The sequence below is a fragment of the Bubalus bubalis genome, chromosome 12, assembly GCF_019923935.1.
Source record: "Bubalus bubalis isolate 160015118507 breed Murrah chromosome 12, NDDB_SH_1, whole genome shotgun sequence".
In the NCBI taxonomy this organism is placed as follows: domain Eukaryota; kingdom Metazoa; phylum Chordata; class Mammalia; order Artiodactyla; family Bovidae; genus Bubalus; species Bubalus bubalis.
The window spans coordinates 94,839,991-94,860,536 of NC_059168.1; the positions used below are offsets into that span (position 1 = coordinate 94,839,991).

Consider the following 20,546-nt stretch of genomic DNA (forward strand, 5'->3'; position numbering starts at 1 on the left):
TAGGAGAAGAGTTGCTGGATTTTAATGCTGGCAGTGTGCAACTGAGGTACAGTAGACACTGCCACACAGTGTCCCAGGGTGAGTGTGTCTTTTTATGGCCCCGTCAGCAATGCGTGAGGGTTCCGGTTTCTCTGCACACCACCACCTTAGTTAGCTAAGGCTTTTAGCTTAAACCATTCAGGTGGGTAGGTGGTACCTCATTGTACTTTTAATTTGCATTGCCCTAATCAGTAATGAGAAATATAGCTTCATTTCACATGCTTATTGGTGACTTGGATAGTCTCCTCTTGAAATGACTCTTCAAATACTTTGCTAATTTGAGGGAGGGTGGATGTTTGTCTTTTATATGTTGATTTATAGAAGTTTAAAAATATATTCTGTCTATGAGATCATCTTTGGGACAATTTTCTTCCTGTCTGTGGCTTGCCTTTTAACTCTCAGTGGTCTTTCATGAACTGAAGTTCCTAATTTTAATGAAGTCCAGTTAATCAGTCTTTAATGGTTAGTATCTTTTCTGTCCTGGTTAGGAAATCTCAGGCAGGACATGTTGATTGGTGCTAGTAGCCAAGGTGGTGGCCAAGAGTTCAGTTTCTGGAGCCTGAAGATCTGGGTTTGAACCTCAGTCCTGTCATTTTTCTGAGCCTCAGTTTCTCCATCTGTTAAATGGGCTCCCATGCCATGGTTGGTCAGCAGTCACCATGGTGGCTTTCACTGCTGAGAACCTTATCTGAACTCTTTTGGGATTTAAGCAGTCACTTTTAGAGGATACTTGGTCAATTGCTTCCCAGAGCCTGGCCTCTGTGTCCCCCTACCCTGGGCAATTAGAAAGAACAGCAGTCCTCTGCCACCCAACCCCAAGATGGATTCTCAGGTCTGGGTGGGTCCCTGTTTCCAGGAACTTTTAGGGCCCCACGAGCATGGAGCCCTGCAGTCTGACCCAGCCCTCTCACTTGTCAGAGGAGGGGGCAGGAAGAGAGGGCAAGGGGGCTGCCCAGGATCCCAGTGAGGCTGAGGTCAGGCCCCTCCCCACCCCCCCCCCCCGCCTCCCCGCTGCTCAGAGCATGAGCACCTGCCTGTCCCTTTGCTGTGTTTCAGTGGGGACGCCGTACTACATGTCACCAGAGAGGATCCATGAGAACGGCTATAACTTCAAGTCTGACATCTGGTCTCTGGGCTGTTTGCTGTACGAGGTGAGTGTACGGCCCGCGGCCCAGCGGCATTTAGAAGGGTGAGCATGATGGGCACCCAGCTGGGGCAGGGCTCACCTCACCAGCTCGGTGGAAATCCGGGATTCATGTCTCCCTGTGGCATTGGTACCATCTGGATCTGGTCCTTCACCAGTCCGCTCTGCCCAACGTCAGCCTGATTAGCACTGTCGGGCAGCAAGGGGTTAGAGGGATGGCCAGTGGCAGGCTGGGTGCCATCTCGCCCCTGGGCTGCTCAGATCTGGGGAAGGAGACAGACTGGAACCAGACAGAGTGTCCAGTGTCTGCTTGTTGATGGAAGGAGCACAGGCAGGGGGATCTGGTTGCCCCGGTTTCCCTGGTAACCAGGGTGATTCTGTTCAGTCTGTCCTTTACCCGTGGACCAGACCTCACGCAGGGCCCCTGTCAGCTCGGGCCCATGCCTCTGAAATGCTCCCCACCAAGGGGTGGCCACGATCTTCTAGGTTCAGACCATGGGTAACCCTAGAGACCACCAGCCTCTCTCCTGAGCTGTGAGACGGAGCCACCAGATGGCCATTTCCAGATCTGGTGGCCAACCTGGATGGAGGGACAGGAATGTTTGAGTCTTATTAGGCTCAGACATGAGACAACATGAACTTTTGCAGCTGCTGGAGGAGGCGGAGTACTTTAGTATCTCCAAGTTGGCAGTCACACGTCCTGCTGCCATGGCCCACCCCGTGCTGGGCAGGTCTCCTCTCTGTAAAATGGCAGTAGTAGCATCCTGCATTGTCACAGGCCAGGTAAATGAAATAACATTTCATTTTATTTCAGGCTTTGAAGGGCTTTGAAGACCCTCCAGGGCTGAGAGACACCAAACATGCTTTGGGTTTAGAGTTGGAACCTTGATTATTTTTCTGCTTTCCTGGGGTGGATTTGAGCATCCCTGAAATCTGGCTTAGAACCAATACGCTGAAGAATCTCCCACGGCAACGACATGTTGGGGTAGCATCAAGGGGCCACCAGGAGTGTTTTGGAGTTGCAGAGACTTCTTTGTTTCCTTGGGAGTTCTGGCCCTGGGAATTGACCTCGTGGCCTGTGGTTATAGACTTCAGGAGTCAGCTGCCCGCTGCTGAAGCACCAGGACTGGGGTGGCTATGCCATCGGAGTCTCTTGGTGCTGAGATACCTGCTCGCTGCATTACAGATTAAGGCTATGAGATCCAAATGCTGATCCCTTTACAAGGTTTAAACTTCACAGCGTCTTTCTTTTTAAGCCAGTGGCCTGCTGTTAATAGCAGACATTTCATTTTAAAGAGCAGCCTTGTGGTTGAAGATGAGGCCACGTGGAAGTGTGGCCCTGGTGGCGTTTGTGCCTGAGTCCCCTTCTCCTGGAGGTGTGCCATGTGGGTGTCCCACTGAGTCCTCCTGACGGTCTGTGGGTGAGTCAGGCCCTGGTGATCAGAGGTGGGGAGCAGACCGTGTTTCCTGGGCCTCACAGGGGCATCTGTTGTAGGTGGAATTTTTTGTAAGCACCAAACAGGAGTAGCCCATGGAGGTGGTGCCCCCCAGGAGCTGCAGGGCATCAGGGCTCAGGGGCTTCCCCCGCCCCAGGGATGAAGAGAGCTGAGCTAGACTACTTCATGCGTGGGGAGCCGTGGTGGTGATGGGGTGAGAGATGCGGGGCCTGGTGTGGGCCCCGACCTCCGTCTTCGCCGGTGAGGGCCCAGGAGCTGCCGCTGCAGGTGTAACGGGCTCACACCCGGCTCATGAGGTGAGGACGGCACCTGGCTCGGAAGGCCCTGGGCGGTCGGGGGGCAGGTCAAGGAATCGCTCTTCCTGCCCTCCTTGCTGCCCCTGAGCCCCTAAGCCAGTGCATGTGAGCAGCTGGCCATATTTCCCTTTTCGCTTCGGCCAGCGGGGAGCCAAAGTCCAACTGCCACCCATCCCCACGGAGATGTGGCTTTGTCCTCCTGCCCTCATGACACTCACCTAGTCCAGGTGGCGCTCTACTTCTCTGTGCGGTGTTCGGGATTTCTGTAAGTCACTTCCTGCCTCTGAACCATGCGAGTCTCCAGATGGACACAAACAGGCACGCAGGTGGCGGGGATATAACGGCCCTGCTCCTGTCCTCGGGGCTCCCGAGCTGGTGCCAAGCTGTCCACACTGGTGCCCGCTCCCTAGAGGCAGACACTGTCCTCAAGTCCCTGCCATGGGCGCCTGAACACACGTGTAAAGAAGGAGCATCCGTAGTGGCTCCCCAGCCTGGAGGGGCTGGTTTATTTCAGTATTGATTTGCTGGCACTGTGTGGAGCTGTGTGACTCGCAGCCAGGCATGGGAAGTCAATGAAATCAGACGAGTCCTGCGTGCGAGGGGACAGCTGACCTAAACCTAGCGGCTCCGGGTCTCCGACAGAAGAGGACTGGTGTGGTTGACGTGCTGGCCCCTCTGAGGGCAGAAGGCATTGGGGGCTCTTCCCCAGGCTACCACCCCCAAGCCCTGTGGGAAAACAGAACTGGATGTTTTCCCAGCAGACAGGGAGGGAGACGCACCTGAGCCCAGGGCCATGGTAATTGGAAGGAAGCGTCCCACAGACACGGCTGGAACCCCCACTTCACAGCCTGTGGGGCACCCTGAGGGCGCCAGCCTGTAGAGCTGCGACAGGCTCTCCCACCCCCATACCCCCCACCACCCGCAGATCACTTCCAAGGCTTCTGAGCGGACCCAGGGGAGCACCCCTGGGCCAGGGCGGCAGGCGGCAGCACAGAGCCAGAGGAAACCTGCGCACGACAGAGACAGGCTCACCCTTCCCTCTGAGCCCCAGAGTGAACTGGGAGTATCAGGAGTCCCCGTGACAGATTACCAGTTGGCCTGATATAACATAAAATTATTATCTTCCCCTTTGGAAGCCAGAAGTCCACAATCAATTTCCCTGACTCAAGGCAGGAAAAGGAAAAGGCCACCTACATTCCTTGGCTTGTGATCTCTTCATCGTTATCACTTAAGTCAACGGACCTCTTCTGTACTCCAGTCTCTCTGCTCCTTCTTATAAAGATACTGTGTTTACATGTAGTAGGGCCCACCTGGATCATGTAGGACTCTCCCCCTATCTGGGATCCTTAATTTCATAACATCTGCCAAATTTATTTTGCCATATAGGCAACACGTTTGCCGACTCCCGGGATTAGGGTGTGAACATCTCTGGGGACCTTTATTCAGCCCACCACATCACCTTCCACCTGGGCACCCACATGTCCACTGAAAACCTCCTGAGGTCACTTGAAGATGCTGATGTCGCCCCATGGGTAGTGAGGAGCCGCCACAAAGCAAGACACCTGGCCTGCACCCCTCTGGTGGGTGCCAAGTAGGATCTGTCCTGAAGAGGTCAGCATGGGACAAACGGGCCAAACAGCTCAGCAGCTGGGAGCCGTGCTGCCCTGGACACTGGAGTGGATCCCAAGAATGACACCAGGCCAGTCCCAGCTTTGCTGTAAGGGAGGAAGTGGGCTGAGAGGGGTGGAGAGACCTTCCAGGGTCACACAGCAAGAAGTGGCCTACATGGGCAGTGGTACCCGGGCATAGATACCCACCCTTCTGTGAACAAGAGCCGGGGAAGTGGTCCTTGTGGAGCCAGGGCCTCATCCCTTCTCCCCAGCCAGCAGGGGAGGTGTGACAGTGGAGAAAGAGATAGGGGACCTCGGCTCAGAGCCCCTTTTGCGGGGAAGGACTGGTTGTGAGGAGCTCCCAGCAGGGATGCCTGAGCTTGGCCTGTTGGAACGCCTGGTGCTTTGTTTTCATTACCTGGCACGCCCGTGGAGGCGCTCAGCAGGCCGCCTGGGCTCTGCAGAATTTACTTATTTACATGGGAGCTCAGCTCTGAGCGTGGAGCTGAAGGAATCAGCGTCCTCAGTGGGGGGCCTTCTCACAGCAGCCTCAAGGCTGAGACCAGCAGAAAAGTGGGCCGGAGGGGGAGCGAGGGAAGACTAGGGTGGAGCTGTGCCTTGTGTGGAATCCTGCTTTATTCTGGCTTGAGCCAGAGAAGGGTCTGGGGAAGCAGGGCAGCAGACTGCTTGGCAGCTAGCCCCTGGGGTCAGCCTTCACTCCTGGACGAGATTGGGAGAAACTGGTGATGAGACGGATGTCTGAGGCCCTGACAGGGCCAGAGTCAAAGGCCGTTGCTGTCCCCTCGGAGTCAGAGACCACTTCTCCTTCTGACATCTCAAATCACACACCGGTTTCCCTGAGCCCCCCGGCGGGGGCGAGCGCCCGTACTCGCCCATCTCTCTGGCCATGTGTCATCCCAGTGACGCCAGGGAGGAGAAGTTCTGCATCTGAGGAGCAGCGCTGAGAGCTGTAGCACTGGCAGTCCTAACGAGGCAACCAGTGTCAGCCCCAAACAGCCATTCCTCCTCTGCTTCGACCAGTCAGAGGTGGGTGGTCGCGTGGTACAAGGAGATCTCGACATCCGGGCTAATCGTTCTAATCCCAGTGTCTCCAGCAAGCCCAGAGGTTCCTTCACAGCGTGACGCTCTGATCCGGGTGGAAGGCCCGTGGCCAGCAGCTGGAGGGGGAGCGGCCTGGGGAGGGGGAGCAGGGGGATGCCGCTTCCACTAGAATCTGCGTGTACGGATGTAGAAGCCACGGTGAGCCGGGGAGGCTGAGAGGGCTCCTCTGGCAGAGCTCACTGCTGACCCTGTTCAGAAAGCGTTTCTGAAACTGGGGAAGGCGCTGGAGGGGATGGAGAGGTTATCTGCAGGGAACGGCATGTACAGGGCTCAGGCCTCGCCATTCTGGGGCCCTTTTGTGCAAATCAGATCAGGCTGGCTGGTTGAAAGGATCACCCAATCCCTGTCCCAGGTCAGACACATGAAAAACCAGAGCCCGTGCTAGTGAGGCCAACATTTAAACATCCTTTCTACTTTGGACAGAAACACTTTCCAGGAAAATCCACCTTAATCCACTTGCCTTGACTTGAAGGGCACCAGATCACCCTGAGTGACCGCCCTGGAGCCTCAGCTGCTCTCTGCCGTGGCAACAGATGTCCCTTTGAAACTGCCCAATTAACCCTTTGCACCTGAGGTTCTCGTTTTAATTATTGGAAATAAATCACCCAAGCGATGCCATTTTGCACGCTAGTTGGAAAAGACAGTTCCCCGTTTCTGCACACCCCTCCTGCTTTGCCAAGTGCCACGGCCACTCCCTGCAGCCTTCCCATGGGAGGTTTCACAGTCCAGGTGGTCCGCAGCCCTCCTTAGAGGGGCCCAAGCCCCTGATCAGGCGGAAGAGAGCGGTAAGGCTCAGCACCCCTCTGAAATCACTCAGCCAGGGCCCTGGGCCCACAGGTGCTTCTCTGGGGAGACTCCTGACCTGGGTCAGAGGAAACCCCAGGTCTCCAGGCCACACCCTCTCTCCAAAGGCCATTTGGAAGCCCAAGGACACTGTGTGGGGTCTGAAGCCCCCTGTGCCTCCTGAAGGAGGCAGGCTATGCTCTCAGGGTCAGCTGACCTATTCAGAGGCTGAACAGAACACGGGGGCAGGCCGGGGAACTAAAGCTTCCGGGCTACCTACCACATTCTGCCCTGAGATGAGGTTCACCGGCCTGCCCTCCAGAGCCTGACGGGGAGCAAGGATTCCTCAGGTGTCCCGGAGACTCTGGCTGCTGCCCACGTACAGAGAGGCCCTGGCACCGGCTCCTCGAGGGGAACCAGGGCCGAACGGCCAGATGGGCACAGGTACCTGACGGTGCTTGAGTAGCAAGAGGAGTTGGGCTGTCAACTGGAAGCAGGAGTGACAGGCGGCACTTTAATCCCATTACGGCTTCATCAGCAGATGGGGCTAGTGGGCACCTCACCGGGCCGCCTAACACAGTCACCCCTCGGTTCCTGTGTCCCCTTTGAAGACACCCCCAAGGGTGCTGAGTGGTGAAGTAGGAAACTCAGCTAGTTCCATGATGGGGCAAGAACCCGCCAGGGCCTCACAGCCCCCAGGAGAGGGCCTGCTTCCAGAGTGGAGCCAGAAGATGACAGCTCGGGTTAGGACCCTCCTATGCTGGCCAAGGCTCACCGCCACCCTGCAGGGGGAACCGTGTCCATCTCAGATGAGGAAATGGGGGGCCGGGCCCACAGTGAGTGTGTGTGGAGCTGGGTGGGATTCAGGAAGCTTCTGTCTGAAATGTCTGTGAAGCCCAGGGTCACCGACCCTGCATTCATGGGCAGCCAAACAGCCCTGCGCCCTCTGCTAATGTCTGGATGTGCAGCTTTCGGGCAGCAGCAGCCACTGCCCCAGAACCCTGGGCTTCCACAGCAGCTCTGTGACGGGCTGGAGCACGGCCAGAATGAAAGCCAAAAATGCCTCCCCACCCCCTCCACCCCACACATCAAATGTTAGCCCTTAGATAGGTTCAGTTCAGCCGCTCAGTCGTGTCTGACTCTTTGCGATCCCATGAACCACCACACGCCAGGCCTCCCTCCCAGAGTTTACCCAAACTCATGTCCATTGAGTCGGTGATGCCATTCAACCATCTCATCCTCTGTCGTCCCCTTCTCCTGCCCTCAATCTTTCCCAGCATCAGGGTCTTTTCAAATGAGTCAGCTCTTTGCATCAGGTGGCCAAAGTATTGGAGTTTCAGCTTCAACATCAGTACTTCCAATGAATATTCAGGACTGATCTCCTTTAAGATGGACTGGTTGGATCTTGCAGTCCAAGGGACTCTCAAGAGTCTTCTCCAACACCACAGTTCAAAAGCATCAATTCTTCGGTGCTCAGCTTTCTTTATAGTCCAACTCTCACATCCATACATAACTACCGGAAAAACCACAGCCTTGACTAGACAGACCTTTGTTGACAAAGTAATGTCTCTGCTTTTTAATATGCTGTCTAGGTTGGTCATAACTTTTCCTTCCGAGGAGTAAGCGGCTTTTAATTTCATGGCTGCAGTCACCATCTGCAGTGATTTTGGAGCCCAGAAAAATAAAGTCTGACACTGTTTCCACTGTTGCCCCATCTATTTCCCATGAAGTGATGGGACCGGATGCCATGATCTTTGTTTTCTGAATGTTGAGCTTTAAGCCAACTTTTTCACTCTCTTTCATTTTCATCAAGAGCCTCTTTAGTTCTTCACTTTCTGCCATAAGGGTGGTGTTATCTGCATTCTAGGTAGGCAGTTTCCTAAATTTATTTCTCAAATAGACATCCTCCCATGAGTGTCTTCAGGACTGCTCTTTAGAAATATAAGACCGTGTGACAAGAGGAACCCACGAGTCCCAAGCACAGCTCCTCCTGAGCAGGGCCTGTCTCCCCATGCCCTGTGTACTTATGACCAAAATCAGCCCCTGGGAGCTGAGGTGTGGGCAGGCAGGTGCCTGCACACACCTGGCCCTCAGGACACAGATGCGCCTTCTTCGTTTCCCTTAGTTTTGTCACTGAAACCTTTGTCCCATTTAATGTGCTTATGTAATAAGGATCGTGTTAAAATGGCCTCTTGCTGTTGCACCCCAGCTTCCTCAGGATGGGGGGGAGCCTCGCTGGACAGCCGCTGCAGTGAGGACCTGGAAGCACCCCGCCCCGGAGGAGCAGCCCCTTCTCCCCTGGACCTCAGGGCCAAAAACTCCTCTCTCACCCCTCTCCTTGCAGATGGCAGCTCTTCAGAGCCCCTTCTATGGAGACAAAATGAATCTCTTCTCCCTCTGCCAGAAGATCGAGCAGTGTGACTACCCGCCTCTCCCCGGGGAACATTACTCTGAGAAGGTGGGTCTGCAGCCGCCAGGGCTGGGCCTGGTGAGCTCGGACAACCAGCGAGGCTCCAGGAGGGGCTGAGCTTGGGTTCACTTAACGGTGCTGAAGGAAGTGACTTCACTTCCTGGAGTGAGGAACTCAGGGTGGGGGGCAGATTAAGAGGCAGGTCTCAGGGACCTGGTGTGGCCCCCGACAGCAGGGCTGCAGCCCACCCACTGGATAGGAACTGGCAGGAGCTGCCCCATGTGCCCCTTCTGACCACTTGGCTCCCAGCCCAGGGCTGGAGTGAGGCTCGCTGCTCTGGGACCCCGAGACGGGCTCAGACAACAGGAGGTACACAAGGGGTGGCAGGGCCTCGCTGGCCCCACGCTACCATTGGCAGCCACTTCGCTCCCATTAGAGGAAACCACAGCAAGCAGACCTGTGTCAGACCCTTTGGTGGTCTTATTTTCAACATTCTACACTGAGGACAGGGGCTCTGGATACAGACTCTGACAAGTCTGGCAGTCAGGCTGTGATGGATAAGGCTGTGGGAGAGTGTCTTCTGCCTCAGGTCCCTCTTCTTAAAAGCAGGGCTGATGTTTTGCCTTCATGGATAAAAGGTGAGGAGAGGAGAGGACAGGTTTACAGCCCAGAGTGGTTAACAGCGTAACATACTCACCCTCACTCTTCTTGGGCGAGTCACTGAACTGAGTCTGTTTCCTCATCTGTAAAATAGCGGTAATCCTGGAATCTCCCGCAGAGGATTGACGTAATACAGGGGGACGTGCTCAGTCCTGCACCAGGCTAACATCTACCACCACCATCAGCCAGAGTAGCCACTGGCTGTAGTAGAGCCTGGCTCAAAGGAAACGCTCCACGGGTTGTGTTCAGGATCAGGACTAGGGGGTGTGACAAGGAGTGTGAGTCTCCCTGGGCCCACCCTGCGGGACCACAGGCCATGGCCTCACAATAACAGCAGCTCACATTTAGGACTGATGAATCCCCCTGCCCCTAATGCCATTTTACCAGGAAGGTTAAATGACTCCGAGGGGTTAAGTAACTTGCTTGTGATGAAAGCAGTGTTTGACCCAGATGACCCTGCACCTAGCTGCCATGCCATCCTGTTTCCTGAGGGTGTAGCCCTCTTCCATAGCCAGTCGTCCAGCCAAGGCGAGGCAGTGTCTGGACTGCTCACTTCACCATTGTGAAGGTTCTGGAAGGAGCAGTCCTTGCCCACCAGGCCATAGTGACCAGGTGTCCCAGTGTGTGCTAACCCTGCATCCAAGCAGGCTGACTAGAGGGGCCTCGGCCACCCTTCTGGCGGCCTTTGTTCCCATGCCTGCTGGCTCTGTGGACTCCCCGCGACAGCCAGAGGGCAGGCAGGAGTGCACACCCTAGAGTTGCTCACTGCACTCTCTTGTGGCTGTTGCTTCAGTGGCTTGCAGAGTTCTCCTGTGACCTTTGGAGGAAGTACTTAGGCTCTGGGGTGGAAGTTGGTAGGAAAGGAGAAACTAGTTGAGTTGTTCACCAACTTAACAGTTGCACTGGTTTTTCTTCCCCTTGTTTTGTTTGGATTTTTTTAATCTATAGGTATTTTTGGTTGTGCTGGGTCTTTGGTACTGAGAGGGCTTTCCTCTAGTTGTGAGTGGGGGCTGCTCTCCAGTTGCGGTGCACGGGCTTCCCCTGCAGTGGCTCCTCTCGGTGCAGAGCGAAGGCTCTAGGGCACGCCAGACACGAAGGCTCAGTAGTCGCGGCTCTAGAGCACAGGATCAGTGCTCATGGTGCAGGGGCTTAATTGCTCTACAGCATGTGGGAATCTTCCTAGATCAGGGATCGAACCCGTGTCTCCTGTGTTGCCAGGCAGATTCTTTACCCCTGAGCCACCAGGGAAGCCCTGAATTTGGAATTTTGTTGGAAATTGTTAAGAAGATTGGAGTCATACTACCTGGAGCAAATGACAACTTCTCTGGGCCACAGTTTGCCAGTTTGTCAATGGGAACTGTCAGCTCTGTCTCATGGTTATGAAGCTGGAATGAAGGAATTCTCATATAGCCTTTGGCCCTCTTCCCTCCCAAGTCAGTCCTTCCACCACCCAGAGTGCTTCCACCCCAGAGTGCCTGGCTTTCACCAGCTGTGTGCAGCTCCTGGAGGTGTTAATTGTTAGCACTGGAGCCCTTCTGCACACCTCACTTTTGAAGTTCTATCTGGAGCCCTTCTGCACACCTCACTTTTGAAGTTCTATCTCCTTTTAGGAATAAGACACTGTTTCTCTTCGAAATTTTCAGGCACACACTTGTTCCCAACTGTGTGGTCTACTCGCAGACTACCTTAATGTGGTTTTCTTGGGCACTTTCACACGTCAGAGGCCAGCCCCAGCCACTGCCCCCAAACACTAAGGTTCTGGAGTTTGGTCTTGCAGGCTTGGCTGCATCTGGCCAGGAGCTTCCCAGTGTTTATAAAGCAGTGAAATTCCCAGTAAGGCAGCACACAGGCTGAAACCTCTCCCAGGGGGAGGAACCTCAGATCCCTCAGCCTGGAACAGCTCAGGAGTGAAGCAGGATGCACACCACCAGACCCACTGGGCCAAGCCCAGAGTCCATGTGAGCCCCCTAAGTCAGGATCTCCCTTCTCCCTGCTGCGCCTGGCCAGCCCTTCCAGCAGCAGGTATTTAAATGAAAAAGAAAAAACTGCAGTGAGCCCAGTGATGCAAGTTAAGATGTAGGCTTTCTAAGGTCATTATTTTAATTACCATTAAAATAATTGGCACTCTGGCTATCAGAAGAATGGAGGTGATCAGAGGCTCAAGGTACCCCTCCCCCACCCAGAGGCAGGAGCAGCCTTCAGTGTCTGTATAATTAAAAGCTCCGTCTTTCATGAGCACAATAAAGAGGCCAGGGGGTGGGCAGACTGCAGCTCTGCTGCATGTTAATGCATTTATTATGATCAATAAGCCCTTGCCTTGAGTTTTGTCCTCTGCTTTGGGCATCTGCGTGACTGACAGCAGACACACACACACTGCACACATTACCCAGCAGTGGAGACTGCAGAAGTTCAAAATTCGGTGGAGGCAACACTCTCAGGGTCTCCAAGACCTGGCCCTTGGGACCAGACAGGCCAAACACTGGCCCTGCTCGCCCACCACTCACCCATCTTGAATGTCTTTGCTCATCGTGTAGGTACCGTGAGGGTTAATGAGTTAATGCAGAACCTCAACAAGGCTGCTTGGGAGTAATAGGCATCATCTGTCTTTTGCAGTTACGAGAACTGGTCAGCATGTGTATCCATCCTGACCCCAACCAGAGACCCGACATCACCTATGTGCACCAGATTGCCAAACAGATGCACGTGTGGACTTCAAGCACCTGAGCGTGGATGCAGTGTGCCTTCTCAGAAGCCACACCTTACCTGCCTTACCTGAGTCTTCTCCAAAGTGGCCACCTGGTAGCTGGGACCAACTAAGACTAGAGGGTTCAGCATGTTCCCCAAAGAGGGGCCCAGCCTTCATAGCAGATGCTGAATACACGGCTGCTGGGGGGAGGGGCACTGGTCATGTGTTACTGGTGGTCACATTTGAAACTCCTTTCTTTAAACTGTTGTGAACACTCTCAGCTGGGTTGCCAGGGGTGGATGGTTCAGTGAGCCACTGACACACCCCTTATATCTGGACTGTAATGTGAATCTTTCGGATAATTCCTTCAGTGACCTGTCAAGGTTTGTAGTAACAGGAGAATACAGGAGACTCTCTGATTTGTAGTGAGCCTTTTTAAATGGATAGTGGCAAGTTTAGCTCTTAGAATCTTTTCAAACAATCAAGCTGTGTGCTTAATTTACTCTGTTGTAAGGGAAGAAAGTGGAAATATTTTTTTTTTAAGTAGAGTGGAGATTTTCCTAATATTTTTCTCTATGTTTATAACTTGATAAATGACGACGAGGTGAACCCAGCATCTGACATAGAGGCAAACAGTATTTGAAAGCCATGAGTGTTCTCTCTGCAGTCAGCTCAGCCCTCTTCTAAACACCCGCCAGCACCAGGCCCTCATCACCGGCCTGAATGCTGGCGGTTCGTTTAATGATCAGTGTGAAGTGTTTTCCTCCCTGAGAAGGAAGCATAGGAAATAAAAATATATGGGCTTTGCACTGGTTCTGCACCTTCCTGGCATGACCCTGGGCAAGCTTCTTAACCTCTCCGAGACTGTTGCCTCATCTATAAAATGGACTTAATAACATCTATCTTCAGGGTTGCTGACAGAATTTGAGATAAAATATGTAAGTTTATCTAGCTCATGGCAGATGATCCAAAAATGGTAGCTACTCACCCCTTCACAAAGCTGAAATCCACGGACCATGCAAGTCAAGAGTTAACATACAACTGTATTATTTGTAGAAAACCAGAAGTGTGTTCACTTATTTCTTACTTCCAAATAGGATTAACTGTGAAGATTAATTTATAAATGTGAACTTAAGGGAAACTGAAGCTCTGAAGGAAGTAGTTTGAATTTTGTTTTTACACTCAAGTTAATCCTCAAATGGTCTAATCGTCATCCACTAACTTGGTGACAGTTCAGCCCTCCAGACAGACAGCGCATGTGTCCGCCCCACTGGTGTCCTGGTCAGGCCTCTCTGGGGACAAAGGATTTGGGTCCGGCCAGTGTGCCGATTTCTTGTGTGAACTCTGTTCTACTGTAATACTGTCGCGTTTGAGAGATTTTCTTCAGATGCAGCCTCTGCTTTGTACTCATTCTCCATGGTCGAAATAAAATGGGTAAGAGGGGTCCTTCTGTGAATGCGTATGATTCGTGAGTTCTTTTAAAACAGCTTCACACTGCAGCACAATCTCTAAAGCTGCTTTTAAAAACACAGTTTCTCAGGCCCCAGACACTGAGTAATCTGGGAATTTTTTTAAGCTCCCCAGATAAGTTTAATAAATCATCAGCCAAGTTGCTATCCTAAATAATTGCATTGTTCTCCCCACCCCACTCCTGGCAGTTTAACCAGGGCAGCTTGCCCAAAAGTGGGTTCACTCTGGGAGACCATGGCACCGGGCCTCTTTCTCATGTCCCCCAGATGAGCATGCCCTGGGGGACAGTCAGACTCTGTCTGTCTGGCACTTAGCACTGAAAGTTTTTCTGATTCCAGGCAGACTTTTTGCAAATATTCTGCTTATGGCTCTCAGAATCCCTACTGTGTCTGTCTCCCTTGGCAGTATCAGCTTTGGACACAGATGAACTAGCTTTCTGCATGCCATCAACTTTCGACCCCTTGAGAACAATTCTGCTTAGTATAAGGACCCTCTGGAGGTATACAATTTCAACCATTCAGCAGGCCTGAGTATTGGAGAAACAGTCATTTCCTAACTATTATGGATAGTAAGTCCCAAGCATTCTTGGGACGTCTGTGAAACTGGGCAAAGTGGAGTCCACCCAGGGCCTCGCAGCTAGAGCAAAGCAACACTGTCCACCTACCTGCTTGTTCTTGGTGCTGAGAACTGATGAGTGGTTCTTTCCTACTTGGCTGTGCTGCACTCATCCTAAGCAGCAAAGAAAAAGAAGAAGCCTGGGACTACCCTGAACAGAGAGAAAAGTAAGTTAGCAAAGGGGTGAGAAATCACTAGCTCTGACTTCAGCCACTTAATTTTGTTTTCATTTTTTATTGGGTTCATTCAGCAAGCACTGGCCGAATGTCTTACAGGGGGAGCCTCCGCTGCCCCAGTCCTCCAGAGCTGTAGCCCGCCATCCACCGACACCATTCAGGACGTGTCCATTGTTTGGACTGTTTCTTCCAGCACCTCAATTTCCAGGGTCGTGACTTTTTCAGTGAGGACGGCAGTGGTCCCTTTCTCACACCTGTACCGGCCAAACCTAGTGAGAGAAAGACAAAAGCAGAGAGTTAGGATCCCCTAGGGGCCTGACGGAGGGCTGGAGAGAGGGACAAGTACTTGGGGGAAAGCTGGCCTACACTGAGGTCCTGGCTTTCCTGACTCCCAGTTCTTCGAAGCGGGGGGATTCGGCTCCCCCAAAGGTCACTTTCCTCGGCTCTCAAGTGCTACAAAATGGGGCTACAGGAAGACAGGATGCACGTGGAAAGAGGTAAGATCGAGCACCTGGCACTGAGTGGACCCTCGGATTTCCTTCCCCACCTCCCTATCCCCAGGAGACGCATTTGTTCCTCTGCCTTCAAGCTTCAACCTCCCTAAAGCATTAATACCCTTCGGTAAACAGCAGGAAGCCAATCCTTTCATTGTGTCACTGCCCCAGATGACGTAACCATAACCTTAAACATGGTAAAAATATCTGGAAGCATTAACAGTACAAAAATGACCCGCAGCCGGACTCTGGGCTTGTCACTGTTGACCACACTCGAGACTCAAGAAGGGAGAGTTAACTGTCCCTAAAGGGACACAGTAGAAGGGACACATTAGTGAAGGAAATGGCAACCCACTCCAGTGTTCTTGCCTGGAGAATCCCAGGGACGGGGGACCCTGGTGGGCTGCCGTCTCTGGGGTTGCACAAAGTCGGACACGACTGAAGCAACTTAGCAGCAGTAGCAAAGGGACACAGTAGATACCACTAACGCCCACCCAACACCACTTTGCTTAGGTGAATGAAAGGTTTCTCTGAGCATGGCAGCCTATAAGATAAAACCTGAATTGCTAATTTCACAGTGGGACACTGTCGAGGCAGCACAAGTACAACTGTTCCTCTCGCCTGTCCGCAGCTCAGACACTTTCTGTCCACCTGACGTGGACTAAGAGGAGGCTGTTGGCTGTGCCGTGACCATGTGCTCCTTGAAAAGGCATCCTCTCACCTGGGAGCTTGTGCTCAAAGAGGGCAGGAGACAGAAAAAAGGGTGACATAACAGAGCTCTGTACAAAAACAGGAGTTTGCGCAGCCAAGTACAGTGGGACTTTAGTTCTGCGAAACCTTCCCACAGTCCCCACCCTGCTCTAGAAGGGCCTGAGCAGCGGCACATCCTTCAGGTGTGCCCTGCCCCCGGCTCCGGTGTGGAGACAGTGCTCCTTCCCCGACTGGACGGACCCTTGGCGGCTTGTGGCCTTGGAGCCAGAGCCCCACCAGACTCCTGTGTGCTGGACTCCTGAACCACAAAGTCTGTGGGAGGAGTGGAGAGCCTCTTCCCACCCTGGGTTATAGCACCTGGTTTCAGCAGCACAAAGGGAACACTTCTACCTGAACCAACAGTGGGCTGCAATACCAAGCTGCAGAGGAGCCAGTGCGAACATGCAAGGCCAGGTCCAACACAGCCCAGGCCCGAAAGGTTGCTTCCCTTCCCACCCAGGGCCCAAGGAATCCCACGGGCTCAGCAGAGATCACCTTGTCCAGCCCCAAGGTGATCCAAGACAGGTGCCCAGAGTCCCCACACCAAGCCAGAGCTCTTCTCTGCTGTGCTGTCCCACCCGTCTCAAACACCCCACAGGTCCACGATGCTGAGCACACACTGCACTGAATACCTGCTACTTCTCAATGTTCTTTCCTTTCCTTGTGAATTACCTGACTTGGAGTTGAGTACATGTGGTGGGAGTTGAAGCAGCACTGAGGAAGGGGGTGTGCTTGCTCTCCTCTGGCCAAACTTTGGGCTGAGTTTCTAACTGCTCCTGCCTACATTCAGATGAAGGCCGCTGGAGCAGAGCTCAGGAGCCACGTTTTGAGTGGTTCAGCCTCCAGGAAGAGGTTAGGCAGCTGCACAGCCATTCGAGACTGCTGCTGAGCGGCTCACCTGCCACCAGGGCTGGCCACTTTCCAGTTACATAAGCAAATCGATGCGCCCCTCGCCCCCTCACCCATTCTGAGCTGGGCTGCAGTGCCAGCTCAGCACATGCCACATGCTAAGGAAGTGGCACGGCTCCCTCCACAACAGGAAGAAGCACCAGTTAGCTCTCAAAGGCTAACTTCTGGGGACTTTTTAACCAATGGCTGATAACCATTTCAGACTCTTGGACCACTCTGAGAAAAAGCTATGGGCTGGCTGCCCCGGAAAATGTACCTTCTCACAGAACTTCATACAGAATTCAGAGGCATCTTTAAGAAAGCAGAGAAAGGCTGGCACGTGCTGAATTCAAACCTCTCCCCATAATCCACAGTCTAGGAATCTGTCCACTCAACATCTCCCATCAACATTTTACAGATTACATCACTTTCCTACAGCAGTTCACAGTCATAAATACGGATTCAAAGGTCTGCTGAGTAAAGCTGGCCTGGGTACACTGGCTTCACATGGGTACAAATAAAAGGAAGTCCTGTTTGGATGCCATGAATATAGCCAGGGTGGCCACAAGGGGAAGCCTTCACTTACCTGGTCCCCTTCTTATTGGGCACAGAGTATGGACGGAGAAAATCCAGCTTGCTCTTGCTGATGACACACAGGTCAACGTTACTTCCAGACCCCAGGTCGTTGAAGATCCCAGCTGCTATGGCTTCACTCACTAGCTTCTTAGCTTCCTCCTCCTGAGAAAGAAAATAGCAACAAGAGTGTTCCCAGTCGAATGGAGGGCCTGCTCTGATGTCCAGAGTGCTGTCAGAAACAGTAAGAGAAAAGGGGAGGGGGAAAAGGCCAACCTGTGAGGCAGGCATTATTTTTAGTGCCCATTTTATTAATGAAGGAAAGGTCTCAAAAGTACTTCAATGATCTGCCCAAGGTTCTGCAGCTGGTAAGCAAGAGAACCAGGCCTTTCAAACCCTTTACGTACACACGCCCTCTTCAACAAACGTTCACGTCAGATACCCACCACATAATAGGACTGTGGGCTGATAGCAGCTTTTTCATCTAAAACGGGTCGGTAAACTTTTCTAACAAAGGGCGAGGTAGTAAATATTGTGGGTTTGTGGATAGAGTCTCCGTCATAACTACTCAGTCACAGTAGCATAAAACAGCCACAGAATATGTAAACAAGTGGGTGTGGCTATGTGCCAATACACCTTCATCAAACAAAAACGGGTGCTGGGCCAGATTTGGCCCATGTGCTGTAGTTTGCAGACTCTTGATCAAAAATGTCAAAAATGGTTGGAATCTGCCTCCTGGTAATATAATAAAGAAAGTCAGTATCATGGTAAAAAAAATGAACACCAAAACACAATTCTGGGGAAATGCTAGCAGAGCCAAGGCCGAGACCTCCTGCACTAGAGAACCTGTCCCCTCCCACTAGTAAGTCTGCATGTTCGCTGAAGTGATTCCTTTCTGGGAATCACTCTCTTACTTTTCCTTTAAGAGCAAGTCTTAAGTCTCCAACAATTACTGGTAAAACAATGCAGATTAATTTATTTCTTATTCAAGAAGCACCAGATTCAAGTAACTACAACACAGAATATTAAGGGCTAACGGCTGAGAAGGAGCTGTGAGAACACTGGCTGGGTCAGCAAAACTTCGGGGAGGGCCTGCACACCAGGCACTCAGAAAGCAGAAGGCAGGCGCCACAGGCAGCAGGGCAGGACCGGGGGAACACCAGGTTCAATCACTTTACATAAGGACCACAAAATGAACCAATCTTGCAAAGAAGAGACTTCAACCTGAGCTTCAGCCCCCTTCCCCATACATGAGGGCATGCAGTCCAAAGTGGCAAGCTGAAATACAGAGCTCATCCAAGCAACATCCTTGGAGAAACTCGGATACCTGGCCCAAATTCCAGCCTGAGATCAAAGAGAGCGAGTTCACTGTCTTCAAGTCCTGAGAAAGGGCTTCTGCTCCTCAACCTGCCCAAAGCCAATAAGTAGGATTCCAGTGACATGAGCGCCCTCTACAGACTCAGAGAAGGCCCTGCTGGAAGTGGGATCCTCAGCAACCTCAGCAGCAAGGGCTGGGGGTTATTCTGATCTTTATTCCACCAGGTTTTCCCACTTCCTGAGTGGCACCTATGTGGGCTCAGTAAAATGAGTTATTCTCTTGTGCGTATTCAGCCCCACAGAATTCATTCAAACAGGATCCTCTCATTAGAAGTTCTCTCCTGGGATTCCCAAGTCTATGGAGGTCAAAAGCCTTACCAGAATCAGTGAAGGTGGGAGCAAAGAAAGCATCTTAGAGGGGGAGGTGGCTGCTGCTACCATTCAGTTCAGTTCAGTTCAGTTGCTCAGTCGTATCAGACTCTTTGTGACCCCATGAACCGCAGCACGCCAGGCCTCCCTGTCCATCACCAACTCACAGAGTTTACTCAAACTCAAGTCCATTGAGTGGGTGATGCCATCCAACCATCTCATCCTCTGTCATCCCCTTCTCCTCCTGCCCCCAATCTCTCCCAGCATCGGGGTCTTTTCCAATGAGTCAACTCTTTGCGTGAGGTGGTCAAAGTACTGGAGTTTCAGCTTTAGCATCAGTCCTTCCAATGAACACCCAAGACTAATCTCCTTTAGGATGGACTGGTTGAATCTCCTTGCAGTCCAAAGGACTCTCAAGAGTCTTCTCTAACACCACAGTTCAAAAGAATCAATTCTTCAGCGCTCAGCTTTCTTCACAGTCCAACTCTCACATCCATACATGGCCACTGGAAAAACCATAGCCTTGACTAGACGGACCTTTGTTGGCAAAGTAATGTCTCTGCTTTTGAACCTGCTATCTAGGTTGGTCATAACTTTCCTTCCAAGGAGTAAGTGTCTTTTAATTTCATGGCTGCAATCACCATCTGCAGTGATTTTGGAGCCCAGAAAAATAAAGTCTGACACTGTTTCCACTGTTTCCCCATATATTTGCCATGAAGTGATGGGACCGGATGCCATGATCTTCGTTTTCTGAATGTTGAGCTTTAAGCCAACTTTTTCACTCTCCTCTTTCACTTTCATCAAGAGACTTTTTAATTCCTCTTCACTTTCTGCCATAAGGGTGGTGTCATCTGCATATCTGAGGTGATTGATATTTCTCCCGGCAATCTTAATTCCAGCTTGTGCTTCCTCCAGCCCAGCGTTTCTCATGATGTACTCTGCATATAAGTTAAGTAAGCAGGGTGACAATATACAGCCTTGACGTACTCCTTTTCCTATGTGGAATCAGTCTGTTGTTCCATGTCCAGTTCTAACCCTTCCTTCCTGACCTGCATACAGGTTTCTCAAGAGGCAGGTCAGGTGGTCTGGTATTCCCATCTCTTTCAGAATTTTCCACAGTTCATTGTGATCCACACAGTCAAAGGCTTTGGCATAGTCAATAAAGCAGAAATAGATGTTTTTCTGGAACTCTCTTACTTTTTCAATGATCCAGCGATGTTGGCAATTTGATCTCTGGTTCCTCTGCCTTTTCTAAAACCAGCAAGCTGCTACCATAGAAACAGCAAAAACCAACCACTAAGTTAACAAATGCAAAACCATTCCAACTTGTTTCGGGGGACCTGGTGGGTGGGGGGGTCCGTGTATCAAAGCACCTTGCTTATGCCTCTGCTCCTGACCTACCACCTCCTCTCCTCTCCTCTCTGCTGTTTCACTTCACTGCTGTTCTCATCACTGATGCTGGTGCCCTGAGCCAGCCAACAGTACCCAATGGTTGTCACAAACACTGCTGGTACCACTCAGGCCTGCAGATTTAAATTTCCCAAATTATTTAATACTTGAGGATGGGGATGGAGAAGACTTACAGAACCTGAAATATACACAATATGAGGCATGTACTGCTACTGCTACTGCTAAGTCGCTTCAGTCGTGTCCGACTCTGTGCGACCCCATAGACGGCAGCCCACCA

The 20,546-nt window shown here is 52.0% G+C and overlaps 2 protein-coding genes across 6 annotated transcripts in view; one reads left to right on the plus strand and one right to left on the minus strand.

Moving 5' to 3' along the window:
* Nucleotides 1-13,663, plus strand: part of NEK6 (NIMA related kinase 6) — a gene marked incomplete in the record, with an annotated part of 83,021 nt that extends 69,358 nt beyond the window's left edge. For 3 of the 5 annotated variants that reach the window (XM_045162317.1, XM_045162315.1, XM_045162316.1), the window contains 3 exon segments: nt 1,096-1,190; nt 8,796-8,909; nt 12,135-13,663. In XM_045162317.1, the coding sequence (XP_045018252.1) occupies nt 1,096-1,190; nt 8,796-8,909; nt 12,135-12,245 (320 nt within the window). 5 annotated transcript variants of the gene reach the window in all.
* Nucleotides 13,664-14,506: 843 nt separating this feature from the next.
* PSMB7 (proteasome 20S subunit beta 7) overlaps nt 14,507-20,546 on the minus strand; it is a 57,545-nt gene continuing 51,505 nt past the window's right edge. Inside the window, exons 7-8 of the mRNA XM_006072198.3 lie at nt 17,187-17,338; nt 14,507-14,737 (exon numbers count right to left, since the gene is read on the minus strand). Of these exons, the coding sequence (XP_006072260.1) occupies nt 14,626-14,737; nt 17,187-17,338 (264 nt within the window). The 3' untranslated portion in view covers nt 14,507-14,625. The remainder of the gene's footprint in view (nt 14,738-17,186; nt 17,339-20,546) is intronic.